General features: G+C 44.3%; 1 protein-coding gene across 1 annotated transcript; it reads left to right on the top strand.

The window, feature by feature from the left end:
* Window positions 1–284: 284 nt before the first annotated feature.
* crppa (CDP-L-ribitol pyrophosphorylase A) lies at window positions 285–26,920 on the top strand. The gene is made up of 10 exons (XM_058052836.2): window positions 285–652; window positions 1,044–1,320; window positions 3,925–4,074; window positions 4,594–4,698; window positions 4,773–4,818; window positions 6,971–7,068; window positions 9,827–9,904; window positions 9,980–10,072; window positions 11,947–12,060; window positions 26,187–26,920. Exons 1-10 carry the CDS (start codon window positions 408–410, stop codon window positions 26,289–26,291), a joined length of 1,311 nt encoding a protein of 436 aa, XP_057908819.2. The 5' UTR covers window positions 285–407; the 3' UTR covers window positions 26,292–26,920.
* Window positions 26,921–27,020: the final 100 nt, after the last annotated feature.

Raw genomic sequence — 27,020 nt, 5'->3', positions numbered from 1 at the left:
CAACCCCAGTAACTATAAACCAAACTGTTGTAACATCTCGCGAACAGATGCAAATCACGCGAGAATATCCACCACGCAGCTGTAAAAACATCAAGCTTCAATCATTCACTCTATAGTCACAGGAAATACCAAAGTTTGGCCGTTATATGCATTTTGTAGTAAATTACGAAACTTGTTTATTTTTACTAGCTTAAAAAAAGATATATTATTTCAGTCGTGATGAAACGTAAATTATAATACAGCTATCATCAGTTTTATTGTGAAGGTTTTAGGCGGAAGTTCGGCGTTGAGCTGAAATACACAAGTTCGAAATGTATATAGGTTGGCGAATAGCAAATACTCTTCTACTCTTCTATTAAAGGGGGATTATTACGAATGGCGTGCGAGGACAGCCCATCCAGGAGCTGATGGAGATGAGCTGCAGGAACACATCGAGTGATGAAGCAGGCAGGCCCACGCATCCAGGGACTTTCCCAACCAGTCAGTCCGGGAACAGCGGCCTCGTGCCGGCCAAAGGCGATGTTGACTTCCCGGTGTGTGTGGTTCTTCCTGCCGGTGGCAGCGGAGAGAGGACCGGTTTGCAAACGCCCAAACAGTTTTGCCTGTTACTGAGCCGACCGCTTATAAGCTACACAATTCAGACTTTTGAGAGGTATGGATACACTTTTTTTTAGCTGGACAACTTCTGGGTAACTTATTATGGCGGTGGCTGAACCGTTATCACCAATAAATCTCAGTGACGTGATGTGGGGTTCTCCACCTGACAACCAAGATGCTAAGAAATGCTAATTGCTAAACAGTTTACCTAGCTTAATCGCTTCACTTTCACTTCTAATTGAATGAACCCGTTTAAAGGCTATAGCGCCTTGCAGTACCACCTCCCACCGCTCATTAACGCTATGAGAACTGGAAGGTGGAAAAATACTTCAATGTCAGTGAGGACTTGTTAGGTATTACCAATATTTTTTGTTTGCCTTGTGTAAAAGTGTCAGCATCATGCTTACAAAAGCCTTCAACAACTTTTTTCCTCCATTTCCTCCCAGGGTGTCATGGATCCAGAGCATCGTGGTGGTCGTTGCCAAAGAAAACATGGACCTAATGGTGGACATCATTCAGCGTTTTCACCACACCAAGGTTCAAGTGGTGCCAGGCGGCTCCACACGTCACCGGTCCATACGCAACGGTGTACTGGCTCTGGGTGAGCAAGAGGAGGGGTCGACAGCAGGAAGGCCAAAGGTTGTAATCATTCACGATTCCGTGCGGCCTTTTGTGGAAGAGGACTTCCTGTACAAGATCACCATGGCTGCCCGGGAACACGGAGTCAGTATAATAATCACTATTTGATATAATGTGTTTGGGCTGTCGCTTTGTGTCGTCGCTTTTTCCAGAAGACTAGTGTTGGAAGTCAGGAAAAAAATGAGAGGAAACAATTTGAAATTGCCAGAGGTTCCTCGTGCTTGGAAAGAGAAGAATGCGTAAATTAAATCTTGGCTTAAACCTTCATAAGCTTTTCACTAAAAGAACAAAGTCTGGATATTCAAGTACAAAGTCATCCATCCTCTTTTCCAGATTGCTACAGACAACTGTTCTGCTCTGATTCAACGATAACAGGACAGAAAAATGCTGACGTTATTGTGGCACTGTGAGGCGAATATGAAATCTGATCGGTTAAAGATTTTGATCCCAATTGGTAACATAGCTTAGGTGACAGAGGCCAGCACTCCTGATTCTGAAGTCCCTGGGTAGAATACATTGACATGGTAAGACCCTACGAGAAGAAGATAATTGATTGCTGGGAATAAATTCATACAATTTAATAGAATAAATACTAGAGTTGAAATTGTAAATGTAGGTCCAGGGTGTACCCCGCCTCTGGCCACAAGTCAACTGCCTCCAGCATAGGCCCACGACCCTAGTGAGGACCCTAGTGAGGATAAGCGACATGGAAAACGGATGGATGGATGGAGGTCAGTAAGCCAGTGAAAAAGGCCTTGCTGGTCCTGTTGACCCACCACTGCCTGCACCATATAATGAGATCCAGTACTTTGTTATTCACTTGAAATATTTCTATAGATACTTCTTAAAAAAAGGGAACCTATCATTATGCTTTTTGCACTCTTCTGACCTATAAATGTTGTTCCAATGTTGTATTCTCGCATTAAACAACGCCAAAGCATCACATAATGAGGTGTGCACATTTGGAAGTGAGCCCTGAAAGAAGTTATGGATAGCTCTGTAGGCTCAGTTTTACACAGTTTTTTTAACACTCCGTTCTACCGACATCAAGGAAATCTGGTCTTCCATATGTGGGCTGCAGATTACCTGCACTCAGTGGCAGTAAAAGCTTTCTGTTGGGGTTATTGTGTGTAACCGCTCTATAGGAGCACCGAAAATGAGCATAATAGGTCATTTTATGAATTCACTGTAATTATTTTGGTTGGAGATTCAGACACTAACAGCTTATTTCAATATTTGGGTTATATTACTTATCAACATAAGAGCGTTTTTCTCCAGCTTCCTCCCACATTCCAAAAACATGCTAGGTTAATTAGCGACTCCAAATTGTCCATAGGTATGAATGTTTGTCTGTCTATATGTGCCCTGTTATTGGCTGGCCACCAGGCCAGGGTCAGCTGGGATAGGCTCCAGCATATCCCCACGACCCCAATGAGGATAAGCGGTATAGAAAATGGATGGATGGAACATAAGTGTCACAATCTGAGGAATAACGCAGTCTAATCCAATACTCGAGTGCAGACGGCTGAATAAATTAGAAGCATCATCAAATGGCTCATCTATCCACTTTCTGCATGCACCTGAATTATATTGGTAACAATAAGGCATCAGTCACTGAGGAAATTAAAGCGACTTGGAAAGATTCCCAGGGATGTACAGTAGATAGATTTTGTTTTGGAGACACTTGCCAGCAGGTTGTTGGAGTCACGGCTCAAAGCGCATCTGGTCTTCATTATTTTCCACATCGCTCGAGACAGACCAGCAGCAGCATCAGATTAATTTCCATTTTAACAGCAGAAACATGTGTTTGCTCAGCTTTGATTTGCCGACATGTTGTCATGAAGTTAGCCAGTGTGTGCTCCAGCTGTGCGGATCAACGTGTCGCCAATACGACTGTATAAAAAGACGTTTGGGAGCGCGTTCGTAGTTGCATGTTGTGTTAATAGTACAGCTGTCAAAAATGGCACGGTAATAGCGCTAACTCGTTTATTTCAGGAATTACATTAAAGCTTTTTGCATAAGTAACGCATGCATGCCACCCCTCTCTGTTATGACGGTAGACAGAGGAACAATAGCATCCCCACACAGTGTCTGATGCTCTTTGCTCCTTTTATAGCTTCATAAGCTATAAAAGCTGAACACATCAACAGCAGTCAAATTCCAACCCCATAGAAGCATCACCAACTCATAAATACATAATTAGTCCTTCTTGGAACAACACTTCCTCATTGTCATGCGACAACAGTGAGGTGCATTCAGGAGCACTCCGAACATCGGAACGTCTATTGTCAGTCACTAGTGTAACTTACTGCGGAAGTACAGTTTGTACAGTTCACTGCATTTAAGTATCTACACTCAAAACGGGAAATTCAACGTAAAAAATCATCTGGTGTCTTGATCGCAACCCCTCGTGGCTGGAATGTTCTGCTAGTATAAAAGAAAAAAGATTTTCAGAAATCTATCTTTTAGCATGATTAAAATGTTTAGTTCATTTGGAGATGTTAATACTTGCAAATATACAAAATTGTGTCTTGTCATTCAGCTTTTTGTCAAAAGGGCACATTTCACGCAAGGTTACAAGTGGTGATTAATCATGATTAATTCATTTGAAAACTGATTAACTTGATGAAACGTTTGAATCATTTCTAATTCTCAATGTATTTAATCGTTATTCCTTTCCTCACACAGGCGGCTGGGGCCATCCGACCTCTTGTTTCCACGGTGATCGCCACAACATCAGAGGGCTACCTGGACCACTCCCTGGAGCGAGCCAAGTACAGAGCCAGCGAGATGCCTCAGGGCTTCACGTATGACGTCATCCATCGAGCCTATCAGAGGGTAGGGTACGCACAACATGGACTTCCAGTCTCTGGAATCACAGTTGCAGTTCAAGGATGTTAGATTTGGCCTTACACGTGTGGCCAAAATGTGGCGAGTGAAAGATGTGGTGCTACGAACGACGTGTTCTCTAATGAAGGCCGTTAAGGAAAAATAGGCGCCAGAGAGCTTTGGTGAAATACGAGACGACAGGATGATGCGAGACAACGCTCTCCTTCGTTCATCTCATTGTTTCTATTTTATATTTGAAGGCTTTGTAATCTAATGAGTACGCTATGCTTGGCTTGTGGATATGTTAGTGAAAGCATAGTACACCTCGCCAAACTATGAGCAACGCCTGGATGCAAGAACCTACAGGAAGAAGTGGAAAACTTTAGTTTTGAAGTGGCTAAAACTACAAAAATTGAGGTTGTGTGCTGGTATTTTGGCCCAAGACCAGATGCCAGCTCCGGCATCCTTTTCAATCTTCAGCCCTGACAGAATGTTGTGGAAACGCCGTCTTTCAACTTCCCTCTTCAGTGCACCGAGGCCGACTTTGACTTTGGTACAGAATGTCTGCATCTGGCTCTGCAGTACTGCGCCACAAAAGCTAAGCTCATCGAGGGCCCGCCAACACTGTGGAAGGTGAGCTCACCGCTCCCCCCCCCCCCCACACACATGACTCCCATGTAACTGAGTTCAATTGGGTGCCCCTTCAGGTTACGTACAAACGGGACTTGGCTGCCGCAGAGTCCATCATCAAAGGTGAGATTATTAACGGTAATAGATGAGCACTGTGACATTGGCGTTGTTTGGTCCTCTACGTTTAAGAGTTTCATCGTCTCGAGGGGGCAAAATAGGGAGTATCGTTGTTCAGTCGGTCTATGAATGGAAAAAAAAAACAAGAGTGAGCAAGTCGAGACAGGAGACAAACAGACAAATGGAAATAAAGCCAACCCGTATACATCACCCTGGCAGCACCTGCACCAACAATCACCTGTTTGATGGTGACAACATGAGCGCCGCAGTGATTGCCGTAGCCTCGCATGGTGAATGAATGCATTGTTCAAGACGGCACAGTTCTCACGTCTGTCAGTGTGAAGTGCGGATCCTTTCTTTCTACTTTGTTTCAGACTGGGAGTGCACACGGGTGGCTTACAGTACACATGCATGTGAAAGTATAAGAATATTTATAATGAGATATTGTATCGTTGGTTCTGTTCAGGGACATGCACCATCATACTGCAATAATGATAAACTGTCCCTTAATGAGAATAAAATAGGCATCTATTTACCTAACATAGCATGATAATTGGAGATACATATTTCTTTTTTTTTTTTACTTGAATAATGATTTGGAGTGCACGAGAAAGTAGAATGGAAAGGTAGCGCTTTTTGCCCACATGGCCATTTATTAGTACAGTAATCCCTTGTTTGTCACGGTTAATTGGTTACAGAGCCGACCGTCCAGGAAGTAGAATTCTCTGAAAATCTGTTTGCAAACTACTAAATACAGCTTTTAACATTGTTAGAGCATTCTAAATATGAAATAACACCCCTATAGTCACCTTTACAGTCATATTAGCCAATATAGTAGACATAGTAAGACAAAATAGTAAGACTTGTGCCCGTGAGTGTTGGTATAAATGTTGCTGTAAATATTTTCCAATGCTCGGTCAGCTGACTGGGGGTTGGACAGGAAGGGACATTGTTGGTTGAAAATTTTAGGTTTTAGGTTGGCATGGGTTATGCATTCAACAGTAACTCGTGTTGGGCATTATTGTGCCTGTTGGGAGACAATTAAAGCTGCAATAAAAGCCTGTTGTTGCTTGTGTGTCTCACCAACATTATAGTAACATTACTGACACTTAGTGGCCAGAGTGGAATACTACATATTAGTGATGCTCCCATCAAGGTTTTATGCTGGCGATACCGATCATCCATGAGTGAAAGCGTCCAAAACCGATAACATGTATGAAGTGTAAATGTTTAAATGTACTATTAAAAAAATACATAAAAAATAATAAATAAATGTACTATTGGCTATATCAGGGGTCACCGACATTTTCCTTTGTGAGCGCTTATTGTCATAGCTGATTTCAAGCCAAACAAAGCAAATATGATGGTTTTACCAGAACATTAATAAAATGCTGGTACCCACAACTGACATTTTGCATTTCACAATGCACTTTCTTCCAGTGTTCTCACATTGACTGAAAACCTGATTGAAGCTCCTGAACGTAGAGAATCAGGTGCCTTGTTTAAGGAGAATTTGGACGCTAGATCAGCTTGATTGCGCTGCAGCACAATCCCAGGCAGAATCCAACCACTTTTCAGGCAAACTACTTTGCCATTATTCCCAAATTCCCTCCAATCCAAACCATGGGAGTCTAGCACAGTTCGGTCTACATCTGGGTGCTTCGCTCGCCGATGTGGTGCGGTCGTTTGTCGCCTCCCGTGTGTGCCGCCCATTAGACCGCAGACTGTTACGTGCAAACAGGCCTTACATGAGCCGCCGCCCACCCAATGATCACATCGCGAGCCTTGATAACTGACCACGCCCTGCCAAGTGCAAGTTTCATGGCAAGTTTGCAGGGCGTAAAACTTGTATCACTCTCACAAGGACAGGTAAGTCCCACACGGCAGACATGCTTGTTAGTGAAGGGTCGCTACAGGCGTATGCCAATACTTGCTTTTTCACGGAACTGGGTCCATACTGATTGGTGGCCCATCATAGCGTCAGCATGCTTGAATGAGTCTTCTGAAAGCCTTATATTTTTGTTGTAGTTCTTTTAGCCATTACTACTTAATGTTACTTGCTTTTGGAGAGGACGACCCCTGCAACTGTAGGAAACTGAGGAGTTCATCGGAGCATTGGCACCCTGCTGAGTATCAGTGTTGTGTCCTTTTCTTGCAGACACTGTGTCGCAGTGGGTCTGCATGATCACAGGTGGATGTGGGCATGCCAGGATGCTGGCCGACGCCCTCCGCAAGGACTTTGGTTCCTCGGAAATGGTACGTTGCGACAGTCACGGCTGATTAAAATGTTAGTGATTAGCATGTCACAGGAGGGATCGCCAGCCTTGGATATTGTGATTTAAACATGTGGACATCTGGGTGGTCCCGCTCGTGAAAATTGCCTGTCTGTGGTCAAACAAATAATGAAGTCTTGTCTGTAACATCTCTCGCTCTCCGCCTCCAGCTTCCAGATGGCATATTTGCTGAACCACAGGAGTTTGTTTGATTAATGGAGTGTCTAGCCTTGTGTCCGCACTCTCTTCTTCCCAAAAACTTCACAGAGCTTTTATCCCTCCGCTTTCGACAAGTCGCTTTCCCTTGTTGCCCCTGCTTCGTATTACATCCGAGCACATGTAGAGGAGCATCTGCAAACCATCATAGATCTTGTTCTCCTGCAGCTTCTCCTTCAACCCCCACATTGTCAACCTCCCTGTTTCAGCACCTCTGCAGCGCTCCAGAGTGTGTTCAAGATGCGGTGACCGCCCTGTTATTTCCTCATAATTCCATCCCATCGCCTGCTCGTGTTGACGTGTACAAATGACACGCACATGGCCTCGTTCTCAGTCAGCTGTGTTTCCTGGACCATCCTTGCAGTGTATTCCCCGGATGTACGTACAGAAGCAGCGGGGCGTTATGTGATCCACACATGCAACCTTCTCCAAGTCCTCCATCATTCCCTTGTGTCAGGCAGGTGGATCTTTGCTGGATCCAGCCCCAGAGATGGCTCGAGGTCGGCATCGTCCGATTGGAGACATTCCCATCAATGTTCAGGTGCCTGGTGGGGCTGAGTTGTTCCGTGGAATGAGATGGATGCTTTTTGCGGAGTTTGTCTAAGGGCGTGGTCAAAGACGAGGCGGAAAAGCGGAAGAATTAACATCTGCTTTTGAAAAACTGTCAAAAAAAGCTCTTCATCATGATTGAAGCTTTCTAGCTGGAAGTTACATCAATGATCAAGTCAAAGATCTGTCTCACCAATACTCCAGGGCTTTCTTAACAAAGTCAGTGAACATACGGAACATACATGCCACGGAACATACTTTCACAACATTCAACCAAGCAATGAAAAGCTATTACATCATATAATTAAAGAGGTGTTTGTTATTGCGGGTCTATGGTGAGGTTCAGCAACCCGTGGCTCTTCCGCCTCCTTGTCGGGGCTCCCTTGCATCGTTGTTTCCACGCTTTGCCTAGCTGGTCACAGCTGTCGTCTCTTCAAACTGCAAATGTGACTTTACCATAGTGACATTCTGTTTTTAAAACAAATAAGCAATGCGGTTAGTTTGGAGCTTGTTTTTGACCCATGAGGAAGTGGATATTACTTGCTAAGTCGGGATGCTCCAATCGATCGGCCACCTATCAGTATTGGCCAAAAAAAAGAGCGATTTGTGAGGTCTGATTTTGTTTTCAGGCAGGCATTTGTAAAGCAAATCTATGACTCTTTTGAACATTGAGAATTTCGATTTGAGACACCTAACTCTTTATTTAAATGGATTCCTCATTAAGGAAATTGGATGTACTCCACAGCTGATGGGATTCTGTGCAACTTCATGTCCTAAAATCTCAACTATCCGTTTAAAGAAGGCGTCTCATCCCCTGGAGGTTTCAGAGTGATGATGTATGCTGTCTAAATGAAGGTGATTCTACGGTTCCTTTTTCCATATCATATTGCCAGTATCAGGTGCAGCCAGGAATTCTGGATCCAATGAAAAATCTCATGTTGCCACCCCCCATTAATTAATTGCTAGTTTTATTACTAATTGCTAGGGATGTCCGATATTGGCTTTTTGGCTGAAAACCATAATGTGTCACATGATGTATCTCCTGTAGTGGAATGAACACATATGTGTTGTATACAGCATTTTGTGATTTTTCATTTTGGGGAAAAAATCTGATACCATTTTTATGGAGATATCAGGCTGATAATTATCTGTACCAATAATTATGGGACATCCCTAGTACTTACTTATGTTTGGGGCCCCGGCAGTCAAGAGACCTTGGAATTGTCCTGACTTCCCTTTGTACAGCACCCCTGGACAATGGCACTCACAATCCATGAGATCGGGATCGATTAATTGAAGTCCTGGATGATCGGAATCAGCAGCATAAAACCCTGATCAGATCTTTTTGAAATGTCTGTTGTCATTATACTAATTCCATCTTGTCTTTCAAACACTATTTTCTGGTCGGAAGAGGTTTGGACGCCCCAGGTCTGTGGTATCATTGCTTTGTGAGTCAGAATGGAATGGAGAGAAGAACGATGGAGTTTGTCTTCTGTGCTTGGTTGAGTCATCAATCCGTCACAGCTCTCATAGCCGCCGTGCCTAAATTTAAACAAACATTCCCACTCTGGGATTTCATGGGCAACCTGCTTTAAATCTAGTCCATCCCTAACCCTTGAAATACATAATCAGGTCAGACTGAAATGACCCCTCCCCATCTAAAGCCCTGGGCTGTTATCTTTCAAGACTAATTAAACCTCCGACATTCCGTATTTAACACTTCCAACCATGCCAGACGAGTGTTCGAGTGTGCTTTCTGTTTATTGGGATTATTGGGATTGTGAAACATCAATCTCTACCTGCCAAGGAGAGACCACATCAAATTATTAAGACTATTTCTTCTTCGGATGATTACAACGTAGAAGACGGCGACCATCCAGAGTGAACAATTTCTGCCATTCTGCCATTACCAACAACTCCTTAAAATGCTTGAGTTCCAATGGAATATTGACTGGCGGGATGTCTCCGTCTTCCAGGAGCTGGACGTCATCCCAGATCTGACAGGAGACAACGTCAGGTATCTGTCCAAGGGGTGGAACTTCATCCACTTTTCTGTAAGTTGATGTTCAGTTTTCCATGCGGCTCCTTGTCACACTTGTCTGGTCTTTGAGATGTTATCTTGATTCCAGATTCATGGCTCCGACCTGGCTGAAGTGGAGGCCATGTTAGAGGCCTTGGAGGCAGCCGATCAAACTCTTCTCTACCCTGTGGTCGTCATTTGGGTAAGGACTTCTCTGAATGTCTAAAGTCCAAGAAAAAACAGCCCCAAATGTCCCTGTTTGATCTGTTTGAAGAGCTGAAGTTCCTTTGGGATGTTGTGTCTTCACGCTTATAAGACATGCAGTAGTCGCTTTGGTCACATGGTAGCAATCAGTGCAGAGTCTCGGTGGCAACGCAACACTGCCGGTGGAGGAAAAGCAAACCGGACAATGTTTTGTCTGGGAAAATTAGATCTGTGAGGGAAAAAGGAAAGATCTGTTGATGCCTCAAGCAATGTAGTTTGTGCAGGAGGAAAGCACTGGGAGACCCACAGGAAGTGAAAAGTGAAGAAAAGGTGGAGTTGTTGCTTTCATTTTGCACCAAGAACAGGATCCATTCTTCTGGGAAGACATCCCAGTGGTGTTTGATGGGTTTCCTCTACAGCCAACCCTTGGTGGACCTTCCTTTGTCCACTGGGAAAAGGGAACAGACAAGGGTCTTCCCACGGAGGAAGCATACAATTGTCTTAAAGGTCTTGCCAAGATGGAAAAATGAACGAGTCGGGGACAACTAAATGTTGTCGTCACAGATATTGGATAACGTTGGTATCATTTTCATCGGTAACGGAGATCACATCAGCAGAGCAACAAGCTTGCTACCTCATATGTCCGCTGTCTGAGTTTGCTTTCTGATTGTGAACACCAATGTTGCAATGACTGTGAAGCTAAAGGGGAGAGTCAGGCGTCTTCCTTTAATAATTCAAATCTAATACAGTCGTCCCTCATTTATGGCCGTTAATTGGTTCCAGACCCAACAGCAACAAGTTAATTTTTAGTAGCATTCAATATTAATAAAGTGACATTTTCATGGTTAGAGAAAAGCTGTTTAACATTATTACAGACCTGTAAACATGAAATAACACCCCTATAGTCACCTTAAAACCCGTAAAACCTAATAGAGCAGACATGATAAGCAACAACAACACATAACCTAGCGTTAGCGTTGGGAAAGTTCCTCTTTGCTGTCATTTCTCCAGCGTGCAGGACATTGCCCAAAAAGATCGACATACACTCCCGACACTACCGCTAGCTAGGTTTCCATCACATTACGCAATGCTTATGCGCGGGCTCGAAGATCTCTGAAGTGACACAAGTGAAGCGGGCATAGCAGTATATACCAAGCTAACTAGTTAGCCTCCAATTTATTTATTCTAAACGTAATAAGGGGTTTGAAACTGAGTGACGAAGGACAAAATAGTCAGGCCAAAATGTACCACTTCCACACTGAATAACAGGCCATAGTCAACCACGAAGCAGCGATCATTTATTCATGACTTTTAGAAAAAACGTGATAGAGCGAGGCACGCCTATAACACCTCAGGAAGGATAACTCGGAGTCACACGACGCTAGCGTAGCTGCAGCACCCAGCAGTACTGGGGAAAAAAATACTCCAGTTTATGATTTCATTGATTGTATTAGTCCAGAGTTTCATACGTTGCATGTTGATGTCTATGCTGTGCAATATCAATATATCGGATGTTGGGAAGAAAGCCAATATTGAGCATATACAATGTCTTGTATTTACAGTACAGTATATACATATACAGTATATATATATATATATATATATACAGTACACTACTACTGTGTATGTTTTCAAACAAGCAATAATAATAATATACAAGAATAACAATATGGGCTGGCTACTGGGCCAGTCCATAATAACAAGCAACAATATTGCGATATTGCAATATTCCTGCAAAAGGATCCCCCATGTATGGTTCTGAAAATAACACAAAAGTGTCTTTGATGTAGTACTAACACCAGCTATCCGTGTCTGCCAAGTATTATTAGTGTAGCATTTTGATCAATGGGGTATTGTTTCTTACTCTGATAGGTACATTTGAGCACGGATGGAGGCGCGTCAGAGCCGGCAGCCATCGTGGAGTTGGCCTCTGCAGCCAAACGGCTGAACATTCTGCTGTACGCCATCCATCTGCAGCAGTCAAAGGTAAGCTCTTGCGTCTGCGCCGCTTCTTTCATGTGAGCCAGCTCATTGTTGCCGTGGAATGCATCCTGAGGAGGAGCCAAACAAAACATGTCTTGTTTCTGTACCTTGTCATGCTTGAATGCCTGCTGTCTTCTTCTGCCATTCCAAGTCTCCAGTACTTGCATTTGTGCGTCCAAGCGGGATGTAAACTTTTAACCTCCATCCATTGGGGTAGGCTGCGTTGAAGTGAAGGTCAAAGGGCTGAGAAGGAGGACGTTGATTTGCTTTCACTCGAGAACACTTTGACCTCCGCCTTTGTACTGTAGGCCGGATGGATGCTTGGATGCGGTTGACCTGCAGTCTGGAAGTCATTACTCGCTAATTGCAGGATTGTGTAAAGTGGAATTATTCAAGAAAGCAAGGAATATTACATATTTGTCTACCTTGGTGGCATCCCTCTTGATTTACCTTAGACAGTTTGACAAACGAGGCTTCCCGGCTGACGTACGTCTCCCTGAGTCAAAGGTTAACAGAGATTGGCATATAGGAATTAGACCTTTAAGGTGGTTAATCTGTTTTTAGCAAAAGGAACGCTAAGATGAAGACATCTGTCTTCTCTGTGCTCACATCTGAGTTTGATTCCGTTATCGGATGTCAGACATGATGCTCCTCTGCTCAATTACGGAGACTGATGCAGATAATTATCAACAATGCTTCAAAGCGAAAGTGGATGAAGATAAGTCAATGTGACAAAACTGTGTTGTGGAATGATAAATAACTTGCTTGCTGGTGAGAGAGACGAGGAGTGGTGCTAGTTTATTGTACATTAATTTCTACGTATAAGGCTCGATCAGATCAGATAGCTTCCCAACAGAACATTGTCCAACATTCATATACATGCGGCTTAAAGGGAAACTGTGATGCTTTTTCCACTTTTCTGACCTATAAATGTAGTTTGGATGTTGTATTTAACGATGCCAAAGTTTCAGATTATGAGGTTTACGTATTTGGAAGTGAGCCCTGAAAGAAGTTTGGGATGGATCAAAACGCTCGCTTTCAAAAGGTGTGGTAAAACAGCCCCTTTTGTGATGTCACAGAGGGATGGTCTTCCTTATATAGAAACTCTCTGCCCTCCCCCAAACACTAGTAGTCCCGCAAAACACATTACAGATGCTGTAGGAAGCCTAATGCTAAAATGCTAAAGCTACTTACCTTTCAGAGATGTCCTGAAGTAACCTCTTTTCTTGGGGAACTTCTCCTTCCGGATCGGATTTGGGATCCAACACATTTGGCTGCATGTTAAAAGCGGACATAAAAAGATAAATCAACGTTTATTATCAACTCCTATAAAGCTAGCTGCACAAACCGGAACTCTTTCTGTGCACTTGGGAGTGTGACCAACCACAGCAGAGTGGGTGTGCCTGGAGGCGTGCCATGGGTGGAATAAATTAAAACAGACCGCTTTCTGTGCTGTTATTGTGTGTAGCTGCTCTATAGGAGTCCACAGCTCAATGAGCATCATAGGTCTCCTATAAGAACAGATAACGATGATGTCCAGTACCAGTTCTCCATCAACAGCACATACTTGGCCCTTGCATGCATGCTGACTGTGGATGTGTTTGGTCCAAAGTGCAGCCAGGCAGCCATTTGTGGCCTGCTGCTGTTTTTTTTGTTTGTTTGTTTGCACACAAATAGCTCAAATTTTTAAAAATCTGCAGTAATTTCAACATATGAAGTAATAACTTGCAATAATAACTTGTAATCCAACAAAAAAAAGCATAATCTTACAAGAGCATCATGTGACTCCTTGAATACCATTTGATGTCGAGGTGTCAGAATTGCGGCTAAGATGAAAGGCAAGCGGCTAGCAAGGAAGTTGAGATTCAAGCCTTCGGAACCTTCTATTATCATGGGAAAAAATATTATTTTACTATGACATAGAATGACAGCATAGAATTGAAATATTACTGAAACCTTATTTTTTTTAATCCTAATATTGTGAGAATTATCTAAACAATAACACGTTTGTCAATCAATTTGTGCAGAATTGGGTTGGGGGAAATTTCATTATAATGTCATAATGTTATGGGAATAAAGTCATAATACTGTATTATGAGAAAAAAATAATTGACACGTTTGTAAGGAGAAATAAACTACAGATTGGGATGAATTGCTGTTTTTTTTACGGTGGAAAAAGATTGTTCTCTTCTAAGTCGCCGGGCGTCCTGCCATGGATTGTGTTGCTCTAGCGCTTTCGAGTTTGGGGACAATATCCCTTAATAGTCTTTAAACTGGAGACACCAAAAAGTGTCCAATGAGGGAGTCTTTCAGCCATGGAGGTGCAGCCCCTCCAAACTGACACCATGTTGTGAAAACGGCGTTGGTATGCGCTACGGCGATAGGAAGTGTCATCGGATCCCTCCCCGAGCTCGGTCCCGGTCACTTGTCATCCGCTGAAAGGAGAGTTGTCACGGTGATGTATGGCTGCTGTAATCCCTGCAGTGAGAGCCCTGATGTTTACCCAACCCCATATTTCCTCCCGCTCAAAGCGCCCGGCCCGGGAATCCTAAACCTGATAGGAGATTAGTCGGTTGGGAAGAAAAGAGAAGGAGAGAATGGAGACGAGGCAGCGGAGGAGGGGCGGTGAAAACGACCCCAGTGGTCTATTCTCCTGGACCTGTTCACATCAAGGTCTGAAAGGTAGACAGGTGAAACCGTACACCACCCGGCCAAGCTCTTGCTGTGACACCCTCGGAGTTGCACCAATGCCGGGGTCAAGGGAGATTAGGGACAAGTGGCGTCTCTGCGGTTTCAGCACACTCCCGACTTTTCTCAGGCTAATTCCCCACAGTTGGCCCCAGATGAATACATCTCTGGTCCCAGTGGCCACGAACGAATAGCTTGTGGACAAAGCCACAAACATCCTCTTACCACACAAATTAATCATAGGGCCAACCAATTAATGATCCAATTATAGCTTTTACTTTGAAAAGTCAAAGGAAATAAGAATCCTGGTACTCTGGCAGTTGTTTGGTCTCAAGTCCGACTTAATTCCTCCACTATCCTCACCAGAATGAATGTCAAAGCAGAAACTTCCCTTTCCACGTCTCCAAGCTGACTGCTGGCTGGGTGAGCGATAGTCCCACGAGTGTCCGCCACCCCCCCCCCCGGGAGGGTTCCTCAGCCCAGACTGCAGGAGAAGCAGTCTAAGTGTGGTCGGCCTTACTTCATCAGGATGAAATGTCAGGGTGTTGGGTGAAAAGTCAGGCACGATGTTAGCATTGCTAGCATAGGTGGGGATCTACATTTAAATGCTGTCAGATTGTGCTAAGTGGCATTTGAGGCATCTGGTTGCGTTTTCTTTGGTCTGAATAAACTAAAATGACCCCCCCCCCCCGGGCTAATGTAATTGCAAATATAAGGTGAGCTCCATGAAAACAATCTACCATGATGAGATCTGTGAAACCAGTGTATATTCTCTGAAGAGCAGTATTTCTCCCGCAACAACACGAAACGGCGTCACGAAGAAACTGGGTGGTCATAAACATCTCAACGTGAGCAGCAAAACAAACACGGCACGTTTTCCTATCACTCACGGTGATGGAGTTGTTTACAAACCAACAACCTTCCATGCCGGAGAATTCTTCCATGACACTACTTCCATCTTGGAATATGACTTGCCGGTCTTTTTCATCTCAGAAGATGAGCAAACTTTGGTATGTTTAATACCCGGAGTCAAGTTTCACACATCTGGAGCTTTCTCACTCTTGGAATAGTGTGGAAGATGGAGTTTGATACCGAGCACATGTACCAGAAGTGTAAAAGCTTTGGCCAAACTTCCTGGCTTCGGGACACCGGCCGGTCAAGAGTGATCAGACACATCAAGCGGACAAGCCAGTTTCCATACTTTGGTTCTCTGTCACCTTCTCCTTTGAACAAAGTCCTTACTAGTACTACTACTACTACTACTACTACTACTACTACTGATCAGAGTATCATTATTCTCTATCAATGATTGAGCTGAGCTCAACCAAACCAAAACTAGAGCATCTAGGCTGAATCGGTTGCACAAAGCCCAAGCCAGGCTGAGTAGTAGACCAATCCTGGATAAGTGTACGTATGCGCTTTCCTTAAACCGACCCTGCTATCAATCACAGAGTCACCGATTCACCAACAGAAGCGAGAATGGTGTACTTTTCCCCGACAGAAGCGGACATCCTCAGAGGCTTACAAGAAGGTCCATCCATCCATTTTACTCCGCTTATCTGGGTCCGGGTCGCGGGGGCAGCAGTCTCAGTAGGGAAGCCCAGACTTCCCGATCCCCGGCCACCTCCTCCAGCTCCACCGGGAGGACACCAAGGCGTTCCCAGGCCAGCTGTGAGACATAGTCCCTCCAGCGTGTCCTAGGTCTGCCCCGGGGCCTTTTCCCGGCTGGGCATGCCCGGAACACCTCACCAGGGAGGCGTCCGGGAGGCATCCGGACTAGATGCCCGAGCCACCTCAACTGACTCCTCTCGATGTGAAGGAGAAGCGGCTCTACTCTGAGCCCCTCCCGGATGGCTGAGCTCCTCACCCTATCTCTTAGGGTGAGTCCAGCTACCCTACGGAGGAAACTCATTTCAGCTGCCTCCTATCCATTCTTTCGGTCATGACCCAAAGCTCATGACCATAGGTGAGGGTGGGAACATAGATCCACCGGTAAATTGAGAGCTTTGCCCTCCGGCTCACCTCTCTTTTCACCACGACGGTCCGGTACAGCGACCGCATTACTGCCGAGGCTGCACCGATCCGTCTGTCGACCTCACGCTCCCACTTTCCCTCACTTGTGAACAAGACCCCGAGATACTTAAACTCCTCCACCTGTGGCAGGACCTCATTCCCAACCCGGAGGGAGCACTCCACCCTTTTCCGACTGAGAACCATGGCCTCTGATTTGGAGGTACTGAGTCTCATCCCAGACGCTTCACACTCAGATGCAAACCGTCCCAGTAAACGCTGAAGGTCGCAGCCCGAAGAAGCCATAAGAACCACATCATCTGCAAATAGCAGAGATGAGATTCTAAGGCCCCGAACCGGACTCCCTCAACACCTTGGCTGCGCCTAGAAATTCTGTCCATGAAAATTGTGAACAGAATCGGTGACAAAGGGCAGCCTTGGCGGAGGCCAACGTTTACCGGAAACAGGCTCGACTTACTACTGGCAATGCGGACCAGACTCCTGCCCCGTTTGTACAAAGACCGGATAGCACGTAGTAACGCGCCACCAATCCCGTACTCCCGGAGCACCCCCCAAGGACGCCACAAGAGACACGGTCGAATGCCTTTTCCAGATCCACAAAACACATGTAGACTGCTTGGGAAAACTCCCATGCACCCTCAAGCACCCTTGTGAGGGTGTAGAGCTGGTCCAGTGTTCCACGACCAGGACGAAAACCACATTGGACCTCTTGTAACAGAGGTTCGACCAACGGTCGTACCCTTCTCTCCAGCACCCTGGAATAGACTTTCCCAGGGAGGCTGAGGAGTGTGATCCCCCTGTAGTTGGAACACACCCTCCGGTCACCCTTCTTGAAAAGGGGGACCACCACCCCGGTCTGCCAATCCAAAGGTACTGTTCCCGCCTTCCACGCAATGTTGAAGAGACGTGTCCGCCAAGACAGTCCCTCAACATCCAGATTACAAGAAGGTACAAAAATGAAATAGTTAATTGAAGTTATGTTTGTTGCTTGAGTATCAAATCAGGAACGTGTGTACGGTAACATCTACGAACTTTATGCTTTATTAGCACATCATCGCTACTCGCTCGTAGCATCAACAGCATATAAACGTCTGGTTTCCCCTGGAGTGCTAAGGCTTCTGGGTAATACGGTACAGTTCACCTGGTCTTTGGACACCAGAATGAAAAAGTTGTGCCAAGATGATAGCTGCTGTTTGTGATGCTAATAATCATAATTACAATACTAGAAATAAAGGTCTTAGGAGAGCCACTTTATCATAGATGATCTTGGATTATCGTAATAAAGTGCGTTGTGTATGAATTAGCGTGCGCCACTTGATAAATCACAACCCACGCCGGCCTTGTTTTGTAGCGCTTCAACTGACCGTCCAACGTTCTGCTCGTTGCTGCGAGGTATGCCCGCCTCTGAGTGGGAATCAAACAGAGTTGTCTGTCAGCAGAGCTCGTTCACGTCTTCGTCTTAACTGATGCTTTCCAGTGGAAATCCACGCTACCATTCTTCTTCTTATACTAGAGTTGTACTTCTCTTAAAAAGCCGGCATACGTGAGACGTGATAAACGAACTGCTACGTTGGAATATTTTGGAAAGGAGTGTTGAAAGAGCTTGGCCAGTCAAAGGAGTGTGCATGCGTGCTAGCAATTGTTCTCGCCGTGAGGTCTGCAGAACTATTGTCAATAGCACCCAGGTTTGCTTTCTTTAAGGGCTGGAACGTTTTGAAGACGTGTTCGTGTTGCTTAGATGCTTTTCAGATGAAGTGAGGCAGAGTGGGAGCGTCTCCAGTGCAGACTTTCCGGGCAGCAACGCTAAATACCTCCAATGGGTGCAGTAGAATACATTTCCTGGAGGAAGCTCATCATCATTGCCATTCAATGCCATATTATGTATGCAGAATAACATTTCAGAACTGTTACATGGACCCTAAATAAGCTTAGGTGCGTTTACATGTATCACACGTTTCTTTCTCTTTGGGCTTTTTCTTCAGGGGTCAATCTCCTCCATCCAACCCTGTCTATTGCATCCGTCTCTACCCTCATGTCCTCCGTCACTACATCCATAAACCTCCTCTTTACATGGCAGCATCCTTCTACCAATATATTGACCATCTCTCCTTTGGACATGTCCCAACCATCTCAGTCTGGCCCATAACGGACTTTATCTCCAAGGCCTCTAACATGGAATGTCCCTCTGATGCACTCCTTCCTGATCCTATCCATCCTGGTCACTCCCAATGAGAACTTCAGCATCCTCATCTCTGCTACCTCCAGTTCTGCTTTCTGTCTCTAGACCAAACATCATGGCTGGTCTCACCACACTTTTGTATACCTTTCCTTTCATTTTAGCTGAAACTCTTCTATCAAACATCAACCCTGACACTTTCCTCCACCCGTTCCATCCTGCCTTCACACGCTTCTTCACCTCCTTTTCACTATCTCCATTCTTCTCAACTGTTGACACCAAGTACTTTAAATTCTCCACCTTCTGTATCTCTTCTCCCTGTAACCTCTCATTCACACACAAATACTCAGTCTTGCTGTGGCTAATCTTCATTCCTGTCCTTTCCAGGGCAAACCTCCACTCTTCCTCCACTCTTCCTCACTCTCACTCCAAATCATACTACTATCGATAGGCAAAGACACAAATGCAGGTAGGATTCTCATAGGTTTCTCCATCCATCCATCTTCTATGCCGCTTATCTTCAACAGGGCCGCAGGGTTATACTGGAGCCTAACCCTGAACTGGTCGCCAGTCAACCGCAGGACACTTCTAGAAAAATAACCATTCACTCCATGGACAATTTTAGAGTTGCCAATTAACGTAACATGCGTGTTTTACAGTAGCCACGTTTACATGAGGAGGTTTTATCTTTCCCAATGGAATCTTTACCAATGACCTTTCCGAAAGCAATGGTATCCATGGAAAGGAATATTCCAATCTCCTGTCTCCATGTGCCGCTGTAATCAACCAGAATAGTCAATAGGGCATGCCCAGTAAAACGTAAACATCATCATCACGTGATACCGACTTCCTCCAGTTTTTCTTTCACTTGTTGGAATAACTCCGTATTGCCAGTTTTTTGTCTGTCCAGTCTTGAAATTTAGTTTGAATCAAAAACAAACTTTGCTTAGTCCAGTGCCGATTGCTGGCCTCCATTTTTAAAAGTGAAGAACGTCTGGATCTGCGTGTTACTTCATATCTGAGCATGCGCTGAAAGAACGCACCCGGGATCAATTTAAACAGGAAAAGATCAAATTCAATCTTGCTAATATTTTATAATTAAACTCAGGACATGTTTTATATGGATATATATTTTCTTTTTTAATAAAAGTGGACTTGTGAACGGCGTATAAAAGGGTTTAGATTCTGTTCCACAGATGGCGCTAATGCACACCAAAGCTGCTTGCCAACCGCCAATAAACAACAGAAGAAGAAAAACACCAGGAAGAAGAACGCAGTCTGACAACTTTCCGTTTGAGCGGGTACAAGATACCTCAATCGGATTGGGGAAAGGAATATTCCACCCCTGGGAATCCCATTATATATTCATTGGGATTGGCACTTTTCTTTGGGAATGAGGTTAAATTCTTTCCGTTTGAGCAAATAAAGCGAATGGAATTGGAATATTTGGGTCCATGTAAACGTGGCTACAGGAGGAGGAACCCAGACTACCTGGAGAAATCAGAGGTTATTCAACATGTTTTATCATGCCTGAAATAATATTACCTAATATGGAATATACCAACCATACGTGTGCAATGCTTTGAAGCACCCAATCCCAGTTGGCAGGCGGTTCAGCAGGGTCCACAAGGCAGGTCACTTCCTTTGATGCCGACTCCCAGGTCCTGGCTGGAGAAAAGATGCTAGCATCAATGCGTCAGCTGACTGGTCCTCAGGGATGGAAATAAGCATCTCGTGTTACCTTGTTGTTGGGACGGCTTTGAGACTTGGGAGCGAGTCAGTTGGTGGCGTTGTGGAGAACATGCTAGTTGTGTCTCTGGGCCTTCCTGGCTTGGGTAAGGACGGCAGCCACCTGAGGAGCACCGGCAGGTAGAACGTGGGAGTGGTGATCCAAAGGCCAACATAAAACTTCCTGACATGCTAGCTTCTACACCAGCCTGGTGCTACAGAGAAGACCAGGGCATGCCTGGTGATTGGGGGCACCCCAACTCGTCTGATACGTGAGACCCTTGAGGACGCTTTGGCCGTCACCTCTTCAAGATGTTGTTTGAAGGAGAGTGTTGCGTCCACATGACCATGAACGTACCACCAGGCGCTTGTTGGTCAGTACAGTCCGTTCCCTTTTGTTGTTGAGATGCCATGATGCTGATACGGTCTTGCCAATACTGCCTTGTAGACCGTCATCGGGTATCACTCGTCATCGGGTATCGCTCGTCATCGGGTATCGCTCGTCATCGGGTATCACTCGTCATCGGGTATCACTCGTCATCGGGTATCACTGTGCTGTCCATCCGTCCATCCACTGATCACCTAAGACACGGGTCAACAATCACACATCCCAGCACAGAAGTGACAAGCTTGGTCTGGAATGGCTCTTCAGTCCACCTTGACGTTACCTCCGGTCTAGGGATCGTATCGATCCCGGGCAAATGGAACATGAGCCTGAAGAAAAGTGATATCCTGCAGTTCCACCTTGTCCAAGCCGGTGTTGGAGTTTGAAGGTGAGCCTTCCAAGAATACTAATGACATCCTTCCATCACGACCAGCTCATTTGTGCTAGCATGTATCCCACGTCACGTGGACGACACGAAGAATAATCCGTTAGACGGATGGATGGACTTGGACTCCCTTTTCTCGCTGAACGTTCAAACCTGACAGGCGATCGTTTTAGTGTTTTTTAATCACAGTGACTGAAGTCTAGAGTTCACCTAGTAAGTGTTTCCCAGGAAATAACCTTTGGAAGTTTCCCTCCAGCTGTGGTTTGTGCTGCTCTAATTGCAGGGAAATAGTCAGTGACAGCCAAGATTAAAGATCATATAAATCATATAAAGAGATGATAGAAGCTATGGAAATGTTTTTGCCAGCTGTGGTTATTATGGTAGAAGCCGATGCAACAACGCTCTCGGGGCCCTATCCGGGTTCTATCCGGGTCCTATCCGGGTCCAGTCTCCCCATGTGAGCTGTGATTCAATGCATACTGTACGTCATGAAGGGGGGGGGGCTGTGGAATCTCGGGCTCGGGGAAGAGCGACGTAGGCATGCAAAGTGTCACTGGTGGAACTCCTCATTACCCAGGGAGACCTTTCCACTTCAAAGCGGCTCCTTCTTGTGCGGCAGGAGTGCTGCTCCTCTTTCATGGAAAGCTTGATTGCATTTAGGGAGAAGGAAAGATGGAGGACCGCTAGCTGTGTGGTCCCTCTCCACTTCACTCTGCCTTTCAAAAGACCTGTCGCCTCGCCGGAGTCCTCGGCAGCAAAAGTAGGAGCTAATGATTGAAGTTTCTTCCCAAAACTTGTGGTCGGAGCAGGAATAATAAGGCCTTTGCTTGTGTTTATGTGTACGTACACATGGGAATGATCCAAATAGTTTGGCTTTCAGCTCGTGCCCAGTCCGGGATTATGTATGGCTTGCATTTATATGAAAACAAAACCGTCACCTCATTTCACAAAGGGGCTCCACTCTTGGACGAGAGCCTCACGCCATGCTTGGCACACAAAGTACAATGGAAAGTACGCCTTTAGGACCGAGATGGTTTTCCATCCCAATAGCCCAATATAGCGCTCCGTGGAATTTATAAGTCACGTTTGTAAAAAGAATATATGCCTATGTGGCACACATCCAACCGATTAAGAACAAAGTATGAAATTCTGGACTATTACAACCTGGGCTCACTCGCCATCGTTATTTTTGCTGTATGTTATGGATGTTAGCTTCGTGTGATATTAGGTTACAAGTACTCCAAGTACCCCAAGTACTCCTTACTCAGCAAAGTGCATCCATACCGTATGACGATCGGCAAAAACCCAATATCAATATGGAGACCTGTCATTTGTAATCTTTGTTATCATCATGTCATTTGTAAGCCATCACCAGGTGGTTTGATGCCCGGCCTCCATCAGGTGATCTCCATCTGCTTATTTGCTGCTGGTTTCCCCCAAAGGCTTTGCCAGCTTGTTTGCCAACCGCCGTCATCGTTCCCATACGCTTGGCACATATTGTTGGAAAAAGGCTTTCGCCGAAGGCCGTCACATCTGATGACAACCTGGAGACACGTCCATCCTTCCAGGGATCACGTGGCCCACTTTGGGATGTAAGATCGCTCTAAGCGGCACAAGCGTCGGGGGCACAAAGAGGTGGCGTCCTTTGCAAAAAGATGCTCTGCAAGGATCTCCTTCGGTTTTCCAAGGTAGACGGGACTTTTTGGCCAATCATCGTGAGTCATCACTTCCCAGTCCTCACATTTCTGTTTTCCCCAGGAAAGCTGACAGACGTCTGCGAGTCCTCGCCCTCTGTTGTTGTTTAGTAACTGGACCCTCATGTTGGCTTCTTGAGTGCTAATTGCTAACTACTCCATTTAATAACGCTTCCATCCACTTTCAAAGACTCAACACAACACAACTTTCCTCCTCCTTGGTGAGCTCCCCTTCCTTCATTCGGAAGGACGCCGCCATGTTGGCATGTTTCAGGCTTTATTTGCCCGTAAACAAAGTTTCATGCTCGCAAATACGCATGGGCTGTTGTTGAGGCTCCTGTCATTCATCTGTTCATACGCCCATTCATTCACTCGTTCATCATTGCATTCCCCCACTATTCAGCCATTACTCACCCATGTATTCGTGAAACAGTCCATTCATCCAATCACCAATTAGGAAATTCATCCATCCATTCATTTATCATTGCATTCACTCAACCATCCCATCAGTCTATTCATCCACTCACCCATCAATGCATTCATCCATTACTCACCCATATGCTCACCCACTCATCCAACAGTCCAGTCATCCCTTCAACTCATTACTGTATCAGCAAATACATCCATCCATTCACTCATCCATTCACTCATCCATCAGTCCAGTCATCCACCAATCAGTCAGTCAGTTCATTAATGTTGTCATCATCGATCACCTGCTCATCCATCAACAAATTGACCCACTCATCCATTAGTGCATTCGTCCACTTGTGCATCATGTAAATTCATCCCCCTATCCTCCATCCGCCGCCTCATCCATCAGTTGGGTCATCCAACTGCAGCGTAAACTATGACCCCCCCCCCCACATCGTTTGTGATTAGAGAGGAGAACTTTGTGAGGATCTCAGGTGGCTCGGTGACATTAGTCACGGTCAGGCCCAATTCCATGCTCATCACTCTCTCACCTCACGTGCACCCGCCTTGCATCATCGTTAGATGACATGAGACATGAGAAGGGACCTCACGTTTGCGTCAAACTTTTGTATACAAGTGTAATAAGAAGTGAAGCAGCGTGTCGCCGCTGTTTTATTGACCCGAGACACACATGGAAAAGTAACAAAAACAAAGGAAAAACCATCAGTCATTTTACAAAATGAAGATGAAATCTTAACAGTAGTTAGCACTAGTACAGGGGTGGGCAAACTACGGCCCGGGGGCCACATCCAGCCCGCCAAGTGTTTGAATACGGCCCGCCCAATCTTTCCAAAGTATTTCATTTAAACTCAACATACAACCTGGCATCATGGCCTGAGCCAACCTTTTGATGGTTTTATCAGTTTCGTTTTTTGACATGGTCTGTTGTTTACAAAGTGCTCCTAATAATAATAATAATAATAATAGTGCACATAATAATAATTGTAATTATTATTATAATTATTATTAGAACTATTATGATTATTATAATTATTATTAGAACTATTATGATTATTATAATTATTATATTAATGCTAATTATTATATTAATTATATATAATGTTATATTTGCATATTTTACATAATAATAATATATTATTTAAATTTTATTGTAATTATTATAATATTTTATTATTTTTAAAATATTTAAATATGAATATAAAATAATAAATAATAGCAGATTGCATGACAATTTTACAGATACAATAATACCAGGTGGACTGTTACATGTAAAATATATAATCTGCCCCCCCCCCCCGTAAATTTTGTCATATCAATGCGGCCCGCGAGTCAAAAAGTTTGCCCACCCCTGCACTAGTAGCATCAAATTGAAATAGTAAACAATAAATATATTCTTTTTTTTTTATTTCTGGAAGAAATTTGGTGACAAGAATAAAGTCAAACTATGATGGGAATATAGCCATAATAAGATCATTTACAAGCAGAAAGTTGAAATAGTTGCATTTTTTTTTTAAAAGCAACAACTGCAGAAATGGAAAAAAGAGCTGTAATTTTGCAAGAATGAAGTGAAAATATTGAGTTATAAGTTAAGAATTCTTAATGAGTAAAATGATCATTTTAACCACATCATAGCATTTTGAAGCATTTTGAAGTTGAAATATTCAAGAAAAGAATGTGAGAAGCACATTTTAGTCAAACAATATATAGTAAAGTATATAAATACAAAAATGAAATGGCGTGGAACGAGCGAGGTGGATCCTAGGATAAAAGGCTTTTCAATCAAAGTGGTTTATTTTGGGGGGGGGTTAATAGAAATGTCTAACTTGTTAGCATTGCTTCCCTGAGGGTGGAGACACTAAAGCCAAAGAGCACAATTCAAACTCCAAGAGACCTGAGTCCAAAGAGCCCAAAGAAGGTTGAAAGGCGGTCATCTTGGAGCGTCTTTTAGAAGATGGAAAGCAGGTCCTTGTTGAAGGAGAAAGTAAATCAAAGCAGGGAGTTTCTGTCCTGCAAGGAATGTCGGGGGAGTGAAGAGCATTCAAGGTTCACCAAGAGAACAGAAAGAACCGCAGACGTCTTTTAAGAACGTCTTCAGTGAGATCTTCACAGGAGGTCACAATTTGCAAAGAAAAGAAAATGCCTTCATTTGGTGGCGTTCTTCTCGGGAAATGACGATCCCGTGTTGGAGGAGCAAGAAAGGAACACAACGGGGGGGCGGGAGAGGGTGTTGTGACGTTCATGGCTGGTGAATGGAAAGACAGCAGTGACAAGCGTATGCTCCTTGGCGTTGAGGAAGAAACCAATGCTAACGTTATGTCAATATATTTTTTTTTTATTGTCTGCCTTGTTATCATTTCTTGACGGTATTTCAATGTAGTTTAAATGGTACATGTTGAGTACAGGAAGTGCACAAACAGCTGTATTAGCAATTGAAGTTAAAGGGAAAGGAGGTAGGATTAAATAAGTTTTGCTTCTTCCTATTGTGGAACTGGGAATTCTAACGTATTCCAACGTAACCTGTATGAATGTTCCAAATATCATTTAACCATTACAATGATAGCAGTGCATCACCTGATAGTAATCAAGTTTTTCTTTTCTTTTTCTTTTTAGGATGCCAAGCGCTGGGAGAGGTCTGTGTCAAAGGTCGCCGAGATAATATCCACCTTGATCCGTGAGAGGAGCCCCTCGCTTGCTGGCCAGCTTCTGCAGGCCTGACGCCACAAAAATAGCCAACTTCCATCATGAACACGCCATTGCCGGTGCGTTTGATTTTGGGTTGTTTTTTTTTTGCACCAAATTCCTGAAATGAAAAAGCACTCCGAGCCAGCAGCTGTCACTTCTCAGTCTGCTCCACATCTTCTCATTTGGAATGTCGGTGTTTTCAAAGGCCCAGCTTGACTAAGAAATGGACTTTGGACTGTCCCTTACGTGCCCTTCAGTAGCTGGTTTTCCTGGGGTTTTTAAGTGCTCATAAAAGAGAAAGTTAAGCTTGCTTTTTTTGTGATAATAAACCATTAAACGGGGAAAAATGATCAATTGGCCATTTTCCCACCCATCAACATGGTGGCAGGACTTCAACCACAATAACCAACTTTATTTTCATCAATACATACCTGTGTTAATAGCTAATTGTTAATTTATATTGGTATTTAAATTTCCATGTACTATAGTGTATGTATAGGACCTCAACCCACCTCCTTTCTAGCGAAATGCTGCCCTCTGCTGTACAAAACCGGTCATTTCTATGGAATATTTCTTCAAGGCTGTGGAACATTTCAAAAAGAATCAGCCAAAATGGAGGGAAAAAGAGCAAATACTAATACATACCAATAAAGTGCTTTTCAAAGATGAGATGCCGTTTTTTTACTTGAAATATATTTCACTTCTTCCATATGCGTTGACATTTTCAGACTGTTTGAATGGTGTATTTTCCCTCTAAAACTA

This window comes from Doryrhamphus excisus, linkage group LG5 (assembly GCF_037039965.1).
Source record: "Doryrhamphus excisus strain RoL-2023G ecotype Guam linkage group LG5, RoL_Dexc_Guam_v1.1, whole genome shotgun sequence".
NCBI lineage: Eukaryota > Metazoa > Chordata > Actinopteri > Syngnathiformes > Syngnathidae > Doryrhamphus > Doryrhamphus excisus.
The sequence above is the reverse complement of the archived record's forward strand: the minus strand, read 5'-3'. Positions and strand labels throughout refer to the sequence as shown.

Bases quoted from the DNA above. Each gene is read 5' to 3' on its own strand.
- crppa (XM_058052836.2), top strand. From the start codon at position 408: ATGGAGATGAGCTGCAGGAACACATCGAGTGATGAAGCAGGCAGGCCC. The intron at 653-1,043 runs GTATGGATACAC...ATTTCCTCCCAG, and splicing joins ACAATTCAGACTTTTGAGAG to GGTGTCATGGATCCAGAGCA. The intron at 1,321-3,924 runs GTCAGTATAATA...TTCCTCACACAG, and splicing joins TGGCTGCCCGGGAACACGGA to GCGGCTGGGGCCATCCGACC.